A 16166-nucleotide genomic window follows, 5' to 3' on the forward strand; every position below is an offset into this window, starting at 1 on the left:
GGAGCCTTTTATTATCAAAAGGAAGATAATGCCAAGCGTTTTCTAAGCTGCTGTGACAGCCTGTTGGTGTGTCACAGCTCCACAGCCCAAGGCTGAATGAGAAGAGATCCTTCGACAGCTACCTTTCCTCAGAAAACCTCTGGGATTTCTGATAGGGAGGAACCACTATCTCAGGACAATCCCCACAAAAGACGACATGCAGGGAAGTTTCCAGCAGTCACAAAAAACATGTCTGGAAGGGATCACAAAAGACCCTCTCGCACTGCCTTATTTCATGCAAAGAGCTAGCAGCCACTCCCCATCTTATGAAACACTGGGAGAAATTGCAAGGCCACCTTTCAGGAGCAGTCAAGAAGATGAGCGAGACAGAACAATCAGCCCCAACACCAATAGAAAATGAAAGGGAAGTTGGGCAACATGACCACTGCTTAGGCTGGACCTGAAACAAAGATGACCTAATCCAGGGTTATTTTTTATAGATGAAAAGGTGAAAATTATATAGATTTTTACAGCACTGATAGTAACTTAACAGAATTGTTTTCAAAGATTAGGGAAGAAAAAAGCTGAATAAAAATCTGATAGTGGACAGGTAATCAAGTCAGAGGTGACAACCTTCAATAATTAAAAGAAGGAAGACCAACACAGTGACTTAACTAGCTACCAAAGGCGTTCCCCTTCAAGGGATTGCTGCTCTGCCAGACAGAAAAAACCCACATAAATACTGGTTTGATTCACATTTTAATGTGCCACATACTTCATTATCATCTTATACAACATTACATTAATTTACACAGAATATTTATATCAACTGGTAAAGTATCGATGTAACAAAACTAAACACAAAACTGCTGCTTTGAAGTTTGTTTTCGATTAAACCACTGGTAAATTCCCATCTTTGTCTGAACAGTCGTGTAAATAGGATGAATTGGAGTCCAGCACGTCCTCAGGATGATGCGATTTCTACTGCAAGTATCACGGGCAAGCATCCAACATCTTGATCTCCCTGGACAATCAACAACCCAAGAAACATCATGTGAAAGGACGAAGGTGTTGGGTGGTGTCTAATAATTCCGCTGCTTCCTCCGCGCCACTGCTAAGCGCAAGGCCTGAATAATCAACTTCTCGTTATTGAGGACATTGTAATCAGTCAGATTCACCAGTTTGTCAAAATTCTCTTCACTGAAACACACCTCCCTTGTTGTAAATGGGGAGAGGATGCTGGAGACGTCAACTTTGCCCTCGGCCATCTCTTCAGGACTCCTTTCCACACCTGAGGGACAAACCACAAGGAGATGCACCAACAAGGTTTTGTTGCAGGATGGAGCTCATCTCAGTCATTTAAGTAATTATGGGTAGAAAAGGGAGATTTGGAGGGAAAGGCAGGATTTGCCAGAGGGACATTAAATTAGTCTAGGAACACCATATTCTTGTCTCTGGATCAATTCTCTGTCCAAAAATGTAAACCCAAACAGCTGGGAAAGGGAACAGCATTGATTACCAGCAGCAGCGCTTGCTGACCACTTCTTGGACCATGAAGCCTTTGCTACCCAAACTAGAAAAGGGCAAGCAAAAGGAAGGCAAAATACTCTTGTACTGGGTGAAATAACAACCTTCTCACTGAAAGTTCATGAGAAATGATGGCACTAACAGGACATAGTTCATACCAAAACCAAAGATCTCTGTCTAGAGTCTTCAGTCTGGGAGATTACTTTTAAATATGAATAAAACCCAGATGAATGGACTACTGCCAAAACCTCCAGAAGGTTTTGCCTCTGTCTTTGCAGCAGAGCATAATGAATATACGTCTGGAGACTAAAACAGCTTGCGTGGAGGACCCATGCTGCATGTATTTTGGGAGTTTTACCTACATATTACATCTAGTAAATCCCATGGAATAAACGCCTATTTTCATCTCAAATGTATTAAGAAAGCTTTCCACAGTTCAGATGCACTGACAGAGACTGGTTATATTTGTTAGTGATGAGACTGATAATGCCAGCAGCATTGGAAAGAAGTTCAGAGATGATGGTGAGATGTCAAATATGAAATGCAGAGGACATGCTAGGTGACCTTTTAGTAAAATTTGTAGCCACAGATGACTCACCAGGAGCTTTGTATTTCTCGAAGGTGTCATTCACTAGGGGGAAGAAAAGTACTGTTGGAGCTTGTGGACTGTCAGCATCTTCAAACACATAGCACTCCTTCAAGTTTTCTCTGTCTTCCTCACTTATCTCAATTTTGGGAAATGGAATTCCTTGCCCGGAGAAGTACTTTGCAATCTGATCCAGAGGCTGGATATATGAATAAAATAAATAAAATTAATAACAAGGAATCACAATTTTAAAAGGAATCAGGCATATGGATTTTTGTAGCTCCAGCTGAAAATATAAATATTCTAAGGCTTTATCCTATGTTCTGCTTTTATCCTATGTTCTGCACTGCTTTAGGCAAAACAAGAAAACAATCACTTTCTTTGAGTCTGCAAATGGAGTCAAAAGCCACAGGACTGATTTTATAATTCCAGTGAAGCAGGTTCAGAAGGGGAAGGCAAAGAAACTGCAAGAATGAAGAAGGAACACATCAGTCTAAATCATTCTGCGTCATTGTCTTGAACTTCATTTTTTACCACTTCCCCAATCTTTGTCCTCTGCATGGTTTATGATTATTTGATAATGACTCCCTATTAACAAAGATATTCATCAGCATACCTTATGACCTCATGAAAAAAAAACTTTAGCAGCTATATTTACTATAAGTCTATATTTTATATTATTTCATTATATATGCAGCACTAATTATATTCTTTTTCATTATTACTCAAATCTGGCATCAGCCCATACATTTCCCTAAGAGTGGCACAAGATAAACGGGCCTAGAGACATAAAAGTTTTCCCATTTAATCTGTTAAAATATTGTTGGAACTTTCACTTTCCTCTGTAACTTGCTCAGTTCAAGTATAACCAAAATCAGTATCAGAGCTCGAGAGTACTTCTTGGTCAAAACTCTTCAAAAACTCTTGGCTCCACTGCAGTGAAGACCTTGATGATTTTAAAGTATCTATATCTATCACTGTCTTCTAATACGCTTCCTAGTTACTGAGAAATAAATCAACTAATAATCTAAATAATAAATCAGATAATAATAATCTAATTCCCATTCCAGTACTGGAAAGTTACTTGGTTTAACTGATGAGTGCTAGAGACCAAAAGACCACGAAGGAAAAAGATCTCAGATGTCAGGGCTTTTCTTACCAGTGTCTGAGATCCTCCACTGTAATTTAAATGCAGGATGACGTCCACCTCCCTCTGCGATCTCAGAAGCGGTGGGTAGCTGGTATTGATGAAAAACCCAGTATCAACCAGGGAGAGCTCATCGTCTGCTGTTTCCATCAGTTTATTTGGGAAGGAGTCTATCACTGTGTCTGAAACACAAACATGTATCATTACAACAAATAAAAAACAAGACTGCAGAAACTTAAAGAGGGAAGAATGGAGAATTCCCTTTGCCCTGTCTTCCTTTGACTCACTAACAGAACCGATTTATAGAAGTAAGCGGTACACCACAGCTTTCCTCTTCCTTCCTGGACACCTCAAGCAGCTTTGGCCCTAAAGGGGAGACGTCTCCTGCCTCCTCAGGCTGAGCTCCCCTTGCCCACTGGAACACAGACCCCAGGCAACCAAATTCAATTTCTACCCCTCAGCCCCTATCAAAAATGTAACGCTGTTCAAATCTGGCTTCCGTGTCTTCCATTTGTGGAAGGGAGGAATTTCAGGAAAAGTCAGTCTTGTTTGTTCCTCCTGGTTGGAAATCCTAAATGAATTCTCAAATCCAAACCTCCTCATAATATTACAGAAGAACATGCTGTGTTACTGTGCCTTTCCAGGTAGAAAATCCTTCACTCTCCAGGTACTTGTTATGCATCTGGAAGCCTCTAATAAAATTGGGGTACTGTGCAATGGTTGGGCGTCCTGTCAAGACATCTCGCAGAGCAGAGGAGAGGATGCTCGAAGGAGTGAATAGACACGTGTCTACCTCATAGGGATTCATGGACAGAAAAGGTTCTTCCTCTGCAAAAAGGAAAAAAGTCTTGAGTTTAGGAAAATTTTCTGAAATGATCAATATTTTTTAAAATGGAGAAACTAATAACCAGAGTTGTCACCATTCCCCACCCCAAAGGTCAAACGTAGTTATAAGCCCTATGCTATCAAACAAAACTCGGCATTAGGCAGTGAATTAAATGACAGCTACCTGCAGGCACAGCAAGCTGCCCGGCAGCAAACACCATCTCCTGCTCGGGGCTTCCTCAGATGATGCCCACTGTCAGCGTGTGGTGGAGCTAAGTTAGGAGACCAGTCACTCTGGCTTCCCTGGGCAATTAACAGCAAGGGAGACCTTGCTCCATGGGCAGTTTGTTGGAGAAGATAAAAACCATTTTCTCTAATGATGGTATTAGTGGCCAAGGAGGACCATATCCTAACTTCTTAAGATATGCTCCTAGGACAACATGATTTTTACATATCTACTGGAGACTAGTTTGTGTCTGTATGCCCTTGAGAAAAAAAAAGGCACAGCTTTGCCAAGAAACACAATTTCATTCCAAATTGGGCAGGAAAAATTTCTTAGCTGACATCTCTGCTTTGCATTCCTTGTTTGTCTCAGAGTTCAACAGCATCTCTTTAGGCATTAGACCTCTGCACAGAATGTAAGCAATATACCGGTTTTAAAAATTACCACAAAAACATCTCACCAATATCTTTTACTCTGTCTCTGGTCCATCTGCACCAGAAGTCCTCTGAATCAGCAGCCAAGTTCCAGACATACATCACATCTATGGAGAATATACTACTCCACATGCCTGTAATGTGAAAGAGAGAATAGAAACTGATTGACGGAGTAGTCTTGAAAGAATTTTAATTGATACATACCTGCAGTCCTTCCCCTTGGATACTTCCTTTCTGTTTTGACGGATTTCTTCCTGGGCACCCTTCCCAAGTATGTCCTTGCTAACACAAACCTACACCTGCTCAACCTGTTTGCCGGCGCCTTCCCAGCACCATCCAACCATGTGCTCACTCACACCAGCTGCCTCTCAAGCAGGGCCACCTTTCCGTCCCAGCAATAGTCACCTTGCATATAGCAGATCCGAGTCTCCGAGAGTCTCTTCACCATCCTTCCCATAAAGAACTCGCTTCCAAAATGTTCTGCGGGAATAGACGCTCCATATTTCAGGAGGCCGACTTCGTAAGGAGTGAACTCCAGCCATTCTATGGCAACAGCAGCCAGATCATGAAAAGGCAATAACATGTTAAATATTGCTAAACGTAAGAGTACTAGAGAGCAGGAACAAAGCAGCGGAAAGGAACAGGCTAGGTCATAACATGCTGTTCACCAGCTACAGCTGTATCTATATTGCCTGAAGCCCAAATGCCCTAAGTTCCTTTCACAAGGAGGGAGGGCAGTCCCAGGCAGAGATACAGCAATCCCCAGCAGAAAAAGCCTGGTCTGAATGAAACCACAAGCATTCCTTGCAGTTAATCTTACCCAAAAGTATGTGTTGCTCATGTGTAACTTGCTCCCTTTAGGGCACCAGTGACAGAAAGCTTAGCATTCACTTGGTGCCTTGTACTCAGTTGCTTACATTGAATACTGCAGAAAATCCTAGCAAAAGGAATAGCAATTTTCCTGCCACTGGAACCAAAAATGCAAAGTTTTGCCCTCAACTGTTCAAAATAAGACCTTGTGGAAGCATCACAAGAATTAGTTTCTTTACAAGGTTTTTGTGACCACAATAAATTGTGAGTTTGGCATCTTCTGTGGTATAATTATATTTTCACTTCTGGCAACACAGAGAACTCAAATTCTAAAGAATAAACATCTTGGGATTTTTTTGTGTTTAAGTGCTAGTCACTACTATCTGAAATTTTAAAAGTTTGGGGGTATTCTTTTATCCTGCAGTTAGAACTACAGGACCATTGTATTGTGGAAGTAGATTACATGAATTTAGTCTTAGCTCAGATTACTTAAATTATAAAGTTGTTAAGAAATCTAAACCATAACCATTACCTCTGAACGCCTGAGCACTGTAGTTGGACTTGAGGTTGATTGCCACATAGATGGGCAACGGGTTCTGACCATTATCCACTGCCTGCCGTTGGTCTGAGAGTCTGTGTTCATCTTTCTGGTTTTGATTAAAAATGGTTAATGGAATGAGGCAAAAAAACCCTTCCACTTGAAATAATACAATATGAATTATCAGCTTTGTCCAGGTTCTCCTTCCCGTTCTCTGCTCACTGACTTGTTCAGAAATATCTGACATAGGATATTCTGGATTTGGCAGGTACCCCATAAGAAGCAGCTACGCCCTACATGGGTTATTGGATTTTGAGCAATGCAGAGAAGTTGCTTGTAGATTCAGCAAGGAAAAAAAAACACTCCCAGGAAGAAATATGCAGGTAAGTGAAAGATACTTTCCTCGGCTGGATCTCAGCAAACAAAAGTGACCAAAATTTGAGATATTTTGCAAGTATATTCATATAAGATATTTCATCGCATGTGACAATTTAAAACTTCTGGTATAAACACAAACTAGGAGGAAACTACTTATGTTATACTCTTTTTTAAGTATCAAAATTTCTATCACTTTTCTTAAAACTTGGTAACTTATTTAGAGAATGGCTTTTTTTCTTGCTATTTGAATCATCTCCATACACAGTCTATAACAAAGTCACTTTATAAATGCACATCTTCTTTGATGCTAGTGAAGCACATTATTTCAAAGTTTTAAGAGCCTGTTCTAGTCAGAATATTTCACATCCAAAGTGATCAGTTTACATTTCAGATTATTATTTTCTCGGGGTTTTTCTTTCTTTGAGACAGAAGAACACCTCTGACTGCAATGCCATGACTCCTGCAGTTCAAGGTCAACCTTACTTTAAAGCAAAAGTAGTGTTTTAATAGTGGATCTGAATATACAGAATTTAATCAACCACTAGTTATTTGCATTAGTAGTAGTGAACGGCATGCCAGGACTTCTCCTTTATAGCTATAGCAAGTTCATCAGGTTTCTAGAGAAAGGAGTAATACCTTGTCATGCAGCATGGATTCAATGACCAGCCCCCACAGGTCTATGAAGGATGTGTTATGTCCTTCTTTAGTCCTCTCCATCAGGTCATTATAATAGTATTTCAAACAGTCCAAAGAAAAACAGCAGATCTTGGACTTGGTTACTTGCTTGCGAGCTTCCTTAATTGCATCCTCCAGATATTTTTGTGACCAATTAGCATCCTCGTATAAGTTTGCCATTGTCCTGAAGAAACATTAGAAGAAAATAATGAAAGAAGAGTAACGCTGCGGTTTGCCTTCAGAGACTTTTGTGAAACCTGTTTGTCTGTTTCTGAATTCTTACAGGGTTCCCGACTCCAAAGTAAACACACCTAAAACACTCCCATTTCAAGAGCAAATAAAACCTCCAAGCCTTCCTGTTTTGATGATAGAAATTTATATTGGCTCAGAAATGATCTGAGAAATCCAAGGGAGAAAAAAAAAAAGAAAACACTACCACCCAAGGCTATTAAATGCAAAGACTCCACAAGTCCTCAGAAAATCCATTTTTTTGGAAGGTGGGGAGTATTCTAGGGAGCAATCACTACTAGTTTGCTCTAGTCCTACATTTGTTTCCAAGGATCTGCTAACAGCTCCTGTCTGTCAGAGAATAGGACGGTCCTTCTGTCTTGGGCACATCCTGGTACAGCCGCTCTTACTTGTCTTCTTGAAATCAGAACACAGGTTCATTTCAATCTCCACACACATACAGAGAAGTTAAAAGAATTTTGGCAAATACTGAAACAAACCTACCATTAAGGTTTGGACTTATATAAAGGACTGACACACAATTCAGTGCAAAAAAACCCACTCCACTACACCCTCCAACCAGGTGTAGATGAGTGCAGCTACCTGGCACACACTTGATTAAATACTTCAGTTACTTTAAGTATGACATCGTCTGCTGTAGGCTCGCTGGGAGAAGAAAGCACTTTACAGTGAACAATCACGGCTGCACTCTCTCTGAGGTCAGTCACTTGGATTGTCTGTGACAGTATTAATTCCATTAGCCCCAAATACATCTTTTACCAGAGGGAGATGCACTCTAAATCCAAAATGGAAGTGAGAATAACCAGCAAATGGCAGGATAAATTCTTCTTCCCATCTTTCTTCAATTTCCAGTTTAAAGACCAATTCGTTGTATTCGGTCTAAAGTATAACTGATAAAATACAAGAAGGTAACAGAACATTTACAGGAAAATATCAGCCATAGACTGTGCCAGACTGGTGACAAAGGCAGCTGATGAACGTGACAATTGTCTCTTATTCAGTATGTCTTGTTTCTTTGCTCTAGGCGGACACAGAGATTGTGTGGAAAGTGGAAATGTTTTGTGCTTTAGTAAGTGCCACGTAAGGTGAGGGTGCTGTACAAAGAGCCAACAGTACTGAGCGGAGAGGACAAACATAAACCTTGTTTGGGTCATTCTCACCATGTGGTACCCGATAAACCACCGATGTAGGAAATGCAGTCTAACAGGCTGAGCTTCTGGAGACCCAGGAGGCTGCCATACATGGCTGTCAGCGATCGCGTCCCTCCCCCAGTCGTCGTGATGGCCACCACCGGCACCTGTTCGACACAGCCAGGCAGGAGGAGGGAAAGCCAGGCAGGGATTAGAGGCAAGCCATCCTTCTTACTGCAGAAAGCAGGCAGCAGGTTACGGGCATGGGTACGAGCAGTGACGTTACTCCAAGGAAAAAGGACGCGCTGGTTGCAAAAGGCCTCTGTTGCCACCACCCGACTGGTGGGAGAGGGAAGGATTATGTCTTACCCACCCAGATCGCGTAGGCGGGAGGCTGATTACTTAACATATAATTGGAAACCAACATCATCACCCTGGAATTCTTCTCGAAGTGTATTATTAGAAGCTGTCATATAAAATACAGGATTTACCATGCCGGAGCAGATTAAGGACCCATGACTCTGCCTCAAACAATGACCAGTGTCTCAGAAGAAGGCACAGAACCCTGTGATCAGCCAGACCACACCATGGCCAAAGCCTTCCTGGCCTCAGGCCACTGATGACTTTATGTCCTGCAGCACAGGCACCAGTGGGGCTTCCCTTCCTCCAAGGCCAAGTGGAACTGAGGAGACAGACTACTCTTCTCTTGATCTTGCCCTGATCTAGCACACCCTCTGCTTCCATTAGCATCTTGGGCTGTGTGGATGCTCACATGCCCCGTGGAAAATGTCTATTTATACCTTTCATGCATCAGCTTCTAATTTTATCACGTGATCTGCTGTTCTAAAGACAATGAATATAGCTTGAATAAAATATTTTTCCCATGCTGTTCAAAAAAAAAAAAAAACAAAAAAAACCTCAAACAAAAACCAAACCAAAACACTAAAACTCAAAAGTTGTTCTTCTTATCCTAAACTTGGTAGGAACTTAAAATCTAGGAAACTTTATAAAATAATTATGAGACAAAATCTGATCATCTTAACTAAAATAAGAATAATTTCAAAAAGTTATATCTTTGGTTTTTTATGTTTTCTATCTTTTTCATTATAAATTGAAATTCTAATGATAATTTTTTTTTAGTTCAAATGTAAATCAGTTCATAAGGTAAAGAGGATTTTTTTCCCCACAATTTTGGGGTTAAATACGTGAATAGCAGGGCCAAATTAGACCTTTTCAAAAAGCAGCTTCGGTCTTACCATTTTGGTCTTATGACCTCAATCACTTTTCTATGTGTCTGGAAACTCTGCGGCAGCTATGTAAAAACGTTGTTTCAGCCTTTCTTGAAAACTTTATTTCCTATATTATTCTCTGTTCTGAAATCCAAAATATGATTATTAGTTTTTTTAAATCTGTCCCTTATCTACAGCACTATTTCTTTTAATTGTCAGCTAAAGAGGATTCTCACTGTTGGTATGTTTGTACTTTCCTGATTTTCAACAACTCAGCTAGGTGTAAACTTGTGACTGAATTATGGGCAGCATGAGCAAGGGCTACAGTGCTAAAGCTACAACTCAATGCTGTTCAGCCCACTGTTCTGTTCTAACTTGATGGTTTTATTCTAGTTTTCCCAACAATACACCTTTTTTGCTGCAGAAACCAGCCAAAATAATTTTATTCAGATGTCTGTGTGAAGATTTTTGCTTCCCCCCTCAAAATCCTTTACAAATGCTATGATCAGCACTTTGTCTCTGAGCAGCACTCCATATATAAATTTTGCACCCCACTATAAATTTTCCTCCTCAGACCTATGAGCAATATCCAAAAAAGCAAGAATGGGTTGAAATGAGGAGCTATTGAGAAGTTTTGGGGTCTGTAAAGTCATTATCTTGCCCTTCCCACTCTGCTGCATGAAGCAGTGACTGCTTTTCTTGCTCATCCCTTGCACCAGAACAGCAGCAATAATTAAGCCAGTTTAATTTCTGGTTTCAATTTGTGACCCAGGCCCTGATCCCCAGAGAGGGATCACTACCAGGGAGTGAATTAGCTTGCCTCATGCTCTTTCAGATCCTCCTCCAACTGAAGAACCTTTTTCAGAGCAGCAGCAACGTATTTCTTCCTTTTCCGCAGAAAATCTTGCTCTTGTGCGCACAGGCTAAACCCCAAGCGCACATCCAGGCCTCCTGAGCTGGAAGAGACAATAGGACAAATCAACACACACATAATTTACAGCCAATTTCAAGACCTGTTGGGCAGGTAGTCAGTAAACTCTGCAAAATATCTGTAAAACAAGGTATTTCCAAGTCTGCAAGTTGATTAAGGAACAGAAGAAAAAGTAGTAATAACGAGGATGAAAAGGAGTTTCTAAGGTACTTTAGTTTTCTTGTGAACACAGGCACAAAGACAAGATGCACAAAGACAAGACACACAAGCCAAGGAAAGATCACCAAAAGGGATGATTTCAGGAGTAATTTTTTTTGAATATATTTTTGTCAGCATATCATACTAGAAAACTCGAGAAGATGCCCACGTGGGCAGCCACACTGAATTTTCTCCCTTGAGAAATGTGAAGCACAAGCCCAAAAAAATTTGCAGGGAAAAAAGAAAAAGGTACAAACCAAATCAAACATCAGCTAATGTTTTATGCCTTCAACAATACAAATACATCTGTTGCTGAGAAGAGCAAATTGACCAAATTCCATGGGTCACATCACCCTCTGGTGGCTGCCAGCCCCATCCTGACCTTTTTTCTCACCAATATTTCACAAACTTGAATGTTTCAAGGGTTAATGCTAGTAACGCCTGTTCTTCAGCAAATTTGGTACCTCACCGTGTAATTTGGAAAACAGAATAAGGTCAGTTGAGTGACCTGATAACAGCAAACAACATTTTTAGCAGTAGATCAAAATTTCTCTTGCTGTCTATAAATCTGTTAGATTTACTTTTCAGTACATTTTGTTATCGGCTAAGATTGGGCAGGTAGCTCTTCTTTCTATGCTCTGAATTTCACCTTCACAAACTGCTCTCACGCTCTGAAAATCCACTTTGCTGCTCTTCTGCATATCACCCAACATTAATACGAAGTTTTCAGCTGTGCCATAAAACCTCTTTCTTTTCCATTTTACCCATCCCTGGTGCAATTCTGTGCCTGCGAGTGGGGTGACAGAGGCGCAGCTGGTCTGGTCTCAGCAGTTCTGTTCAGTAAAGCAGAAGGGGCAGAAGCTGGGCAGCTCTGCTTCATTTTGGTGACTTGGCAAAGTTCAAGAGGGATAGAGTTTATACTTCAGTTATTACGCAGAGCTATTGGCACCAATGGGCAACGAAATACTTGAGTAGCGCCGTTGCCCTCCTGTCTAAGAACAGTAGTCCTAAAAAGGGCTAATTTACTCTGAAGAAACCTACCGAGGCTTATAAACACATATGGATCCTGTAACTGCTGCAGACTTGCGCTTACCTCAGGCACCATGTGAGTACAGGACAAAGCACTCACATGGCACATGCTCCTCTCTCCACCTAGCATAGGAAAAACCTAGATAACTAGTTTACGGTAATCCTGGGTGATAGGACAAGAAGAGGCTATCTTACCATTTCTTTGCTGTCAAGGACAAGTGAAAAGAATGATCCTAGAAAGCCAGAAAATAAAACTAATTACGACCAACTTTCAAAAAAATTCTTTTCTTCAAGCTCAAGCAATGCTTATTCAGTAAGATGAGAGGTTCTCAACTAGTAATTCCTATGGCTAAGGACAGTATTTTTGTACAATTAATCAAAGTCTTACTCCCCACTCCTCTTATCTAACAAGTTGGTTTGTCTGGGGCAGTTAGCATGCCATGAGCTTGCATGTTACGCCAGCTCGCAATGTGCACAATTAGAAGGAGCAAGAAGAATGAGACAAATTATCTTATTGAAAACAAAACCAAAAAGCAAACAACAAAAAACCCACATGAAACCCCAAAACATCAACAACAAAAAATTAAAAAACAACACTAGATCATACATACAAAAGCATTATCAGTATCAATATTCAGACAAGTTAAGATCTGAATTAAGCTCTTATTCTGGATTGTTTTTTGAATTACTAGCTGTTCTGGAATTACCTCAATATCCAAAACATAATTTTTTGAATGCATGTGCACATGATGGTCATTTTTGTTCCTTGAAACCACTTAATTACTATTTTGGGATGCAGGCTTGCAATAATTTTCATATTCTTGTAATTATTGTCAACACATGCTTCCTTAAAAGTAAATAAGACAGTCTGAATTTCTTTAAACATTTTCAAAAACAGCTCAACAATTTTTATACAGTGGTTTTGTTCACTTGGTAACTTTACTTCTAGCAAGACAATATTAAGCACATTTTGAAAATCTTTATTTCAAACAGTTCACAGCACTCACCTCTTCTACTATTATTTCTTTCTGCAAAGGAAGTGAATTCAGAGGGAAAGAAAGGACCTCAGATTTCTCCGCCAGCTGAAACAGTGTAAAAAGTGGTAGGGATGCACACGTGAAAAGTTTGTCATCTCTAGAACTTCTCCTACTAAGAGACCTACTTCAGTTCACCAGTTACAGTAATTTGCTTCTCCTAATTCCATTGAGGGGAACGCACCTCTTCTGGCAATGTGATATCCAGTCTTGTCTGGTCATTTATGACGCAGTGAAATACAATAATCCTAAGGCTGGGGTCAGAGTCCAGCAAAATCTTCTGGCTTCCTTCATGGGATCCTTTCACTGTCAACATAAGCTCCTGGTCTAAAGAGAGAGGCAGGGAACACAATTTTAATGATGCCAAGCAAACACATGTAACTAATCAATAAAATCCACTTCTACCCTGCATGCTTTTTGCCTGGCATTCCTTACACGATGACTTGGTGGCTGAAGCAGACTGAAAACTGATTTAAAACATCCTGGTGGATCTGTATAAATTATCAGTAGACAGAAATTGGTTAAGTGCTTTCCACGAATAAATAAAACCAAGATTTAGATTTAAAGGAGTGTCAGTTCAAAAGCGTTTTGAATTATTTACATTGAATAAGAGAGTAATTTACTTGATGTCAGTTCGTTCTGGTTCATCATGTACATTTTATTGCATGTTGTGTCTGCTACGACATTCAAATGACTCGAAACCCAAAGCAGATCACTTGACATGTCCCCTCACGTCACAAAAACTGAAAGAACCTGTCAACCCAAAGCCCGTGCTCCTTGTACAGAAAAGCCTTTATGTTTACAGAGAGATTGTATGCTCCTCTCTTGCAAAATCAGGGCCAAGGCGCATATCATTTTGGGTTACTAAATCTTACTCCCCGTGTTACATTTCAGTCTGAAACTTCCTGTAATGCAACTCAGCCATTGCTATAATTTTCTTCATAAAGGCCAATTTTCCATTCATTAGTTATCTTGAAACAGCCACATTTTTTTGAGATTTGCCCCATGAGCAGCTTTATACAAGCTACTGTTTATTTGAATGAAATTAAAGGCCCAAGAAGAGTCCTGCTATACTTAATTAGAGCTACATTTTACAGGAAAAGTCCTGGTTTGGTGGTGGTTTGCATTTTGTGCAAACCCCTTCAATATAATTTTACATTTAAACTTAAGAGCTTAAGTTTATTGGTTTTGCTCTAGGAGCCAAAACAAAAAAAATCCCTTTCAGCACCCTGAATGTGCAGAAACTTTGTACGTACTCATACCCAAATCAAACATACAGGATAAGATTTCTACATATTGATTTATGATAACGCTAAAAGAGCATCCAACTTAGTGAAAAAATTTCATTTTGAGCAAGCAATAAATAAAGAGAACTAAGACAATTTTCCCCAACTTTTAAATTCTATTATATACCGCTCTATTTTTGCATCAGTTTAAGATCTGTCTCAGAACTGAATACTTGACTAACTTGAATTTTGACAGATAAAATCTTTCTGCAAGGTGGGGTGTGGTGACACCATGTATTATGTGACACAGCTAGAGTAACACGTACAACGATTATTAATTTTTCGACATCTGTTACAACGACTGAATCACAACACAAAAACAATAGGCTAATGAAGCAATAACCTCACTTGTGGATTGCTGCTTCAGCTTCCCCAGATCGACTCGAACCTCCAAACAGGAAACCTCACGTGCCTGTAGCAAGAGAAAATAAATGACGATTGCGAGAAGTGTAAATGTCATTGTGAAGTGATTCATACCCTTCTCAGCCAACCCCTCTAGCTGATCAATGAGTAACACAATTATTATCTATTACTATGCCTTCAGATAACATGAGGGCAATAGTATTTTTTTTCTAAGTTCGAAAGTGAGGATGAACAACTCGTGAGCTGGACAGTGCAGCTGATAGCACTGGCTTTGGGACACAGCTCAAAAGGTTCCAGAGTTAAAAATAAGAATTTTTGGTATGCAGGCATGGGGAAGATGATAAGAAATATACATTACCACTAGTACTCCGTTAGTAATAATAGCATCAGGATAGTCCAGTCTGAAAAATAAAATGGAAAATACAATGCCATGGGTGGGAAAACTTGAATAAATATTTAAGTCTATGAGTTAACACACTGCGCATTTCCCCTCCCATCAACTTTGCCGTTTCTGACTTTAATTTGCTTACTCAAAATTATTCAAAAAAGCATAGCTCTAGATGACGAGTTGCAAGTTTTTTCTATTCACCCCTAAGAGAACACAAAGTTGGATTTTTACTCCTGAGATTTTTCATACTTGCTTTAGTAAATGTATTCTGATATGTGATATACTTGGTTTGAGGAGAACTGGAGGTTGTTACAACTGTCTTATTTTGATCACAGCACAATTTGATCCAAGGTTTTGTACGTGAAAAACTAATACACTTGTGTAGATTTCCACAATTTCCCCAAAACTACCAAAACAGCAGAATAAATTGTAGTCACCTCTATAAAGTGATTTGCAAAACACCTGTAAGATTTTAATATGTCACTGTATGTGTAGATGTGTTTCCACTTACCCATTTAGAAGTGTATTAATATACTGCAGATGCCATTCTCTATAAATGCTTGAATATTTTTCCCTCAGAACAAACAGGCAATGTCTGGGGAATTTACCATTTGATTAGTTTCCCATTTTATTAAATTGCAGATGTAATTTCATACAATATCTCAATAACTCAGATTAGTCCAAGGGGAATATATAGATACGTACATAAAATTATAAGGATTGAGCACCTCAACCTGCTGCCGCCAATACGAAATGTTTATTCAGACTTGACAAGATTATACATTCTGTAGTCTTACATAGTTAATACAGTTTGAGATACATATTTCATCTCAGTTGAATATGCTGCCTTCAAAATCACATGAATGTCATTATTATTATCATCCATTTTAAAAGGTTTATCACAACTATTAGATTCCAGTATAAACACACATTAAAGTAGCTTTGTAAAATTTCTCATGACAAAGAATTCTACCAAAATCTCAAAGCTGATAAACAGTTTAAAGTTTCATTTTCAAATCAGTGTTTCTACCTGCATGCAGGGAAATGGGTTTAAGTACCACTCAAGTGTCTTATGGTATCACTACCATGAAATCCTTCACTAAAAAAATCAAGGAAAGCAAAGAAACAGCATGGTGAATATTAAAAGATCCTGGCCTGGCGAAATGAAGGTGGACAGATGAGAAAAGATGTCTCTTTGTGGGGGTAA

The 16166-nt window shown here is 39.6% G+C and overlaps 1 protein-coding gene across 1 annotated transcript in view; it reads right to left on the minus strand.

Annotated features, from left to right (window-relative positions):
* Nucleotides 1–1061: 1061 nt before the first annotated feature.
* Nucleotides 1062–16166, minus strand: part of LOC104277600 (cytosolic phospholipase A2 epsilon-like) — a 31300-nt gene continuing 16195 nt past the window's right edge. The window contains exons 6-20 of the mRNA XM_009874283.1: nt 14930–14972; nt 14557–14620; nt 13107–13249; nt 12896–12970; nt 12084–12121; nt 10551–10686; nt 8532–8668; nt 7084–7306; nt 6064–6178; nt 5127–5264; nt 4748–4855; nt 3876–4067; nt 3252–3421; nt 2105–2291; nt 1062–1270 (exon numbers count right to left, since the gene is read on the minus strand). Of these exons, the coding sequence (XP_009872585.1) occupies nt 1062–1270; nt 2105–2291; nt 3252–3421; nt 3876–4067; nt 4748–4855; nt 5127–5264; nt 6064–6178; nt 7084–7306; nt 8532–8668; nt 10551–10686; nt 12084–12121; nt 12896–12970; nt 13107–13249; nt 14557–14620; nt 14930–14972 (1978 nt within the window). The remainder of the gene's footprint in view (nt 1271–2104; nt 2292–3251; nt 3422–3875; nt 4068–4747; nt 4856–5126; nt 5265–6063; nt 6179–7083; nt 7307–8531; nt 8669–10550; nt 10687–12083; nt 12122–12895; nt 12971–13106; nt 13250–14556; nt 14621–14929; nt 14973–16166) is intronic.

Source organism: Apaloderma vittatum, unplaced genomic scaffold, assembly GCF_000703405.1.
Source record: "Apaloderma vittatum isolate BGI_N311 unplaced genomic scaffold, ASM70340v1 scaffold8298, whole genome shotgun sequence".
Lineage (NCBI taxonomy): Eukaryota > Metazoa > Chordata > Aves > Trogoniformes > Trogonidae > Apaloderma > Apaloderma vittatum.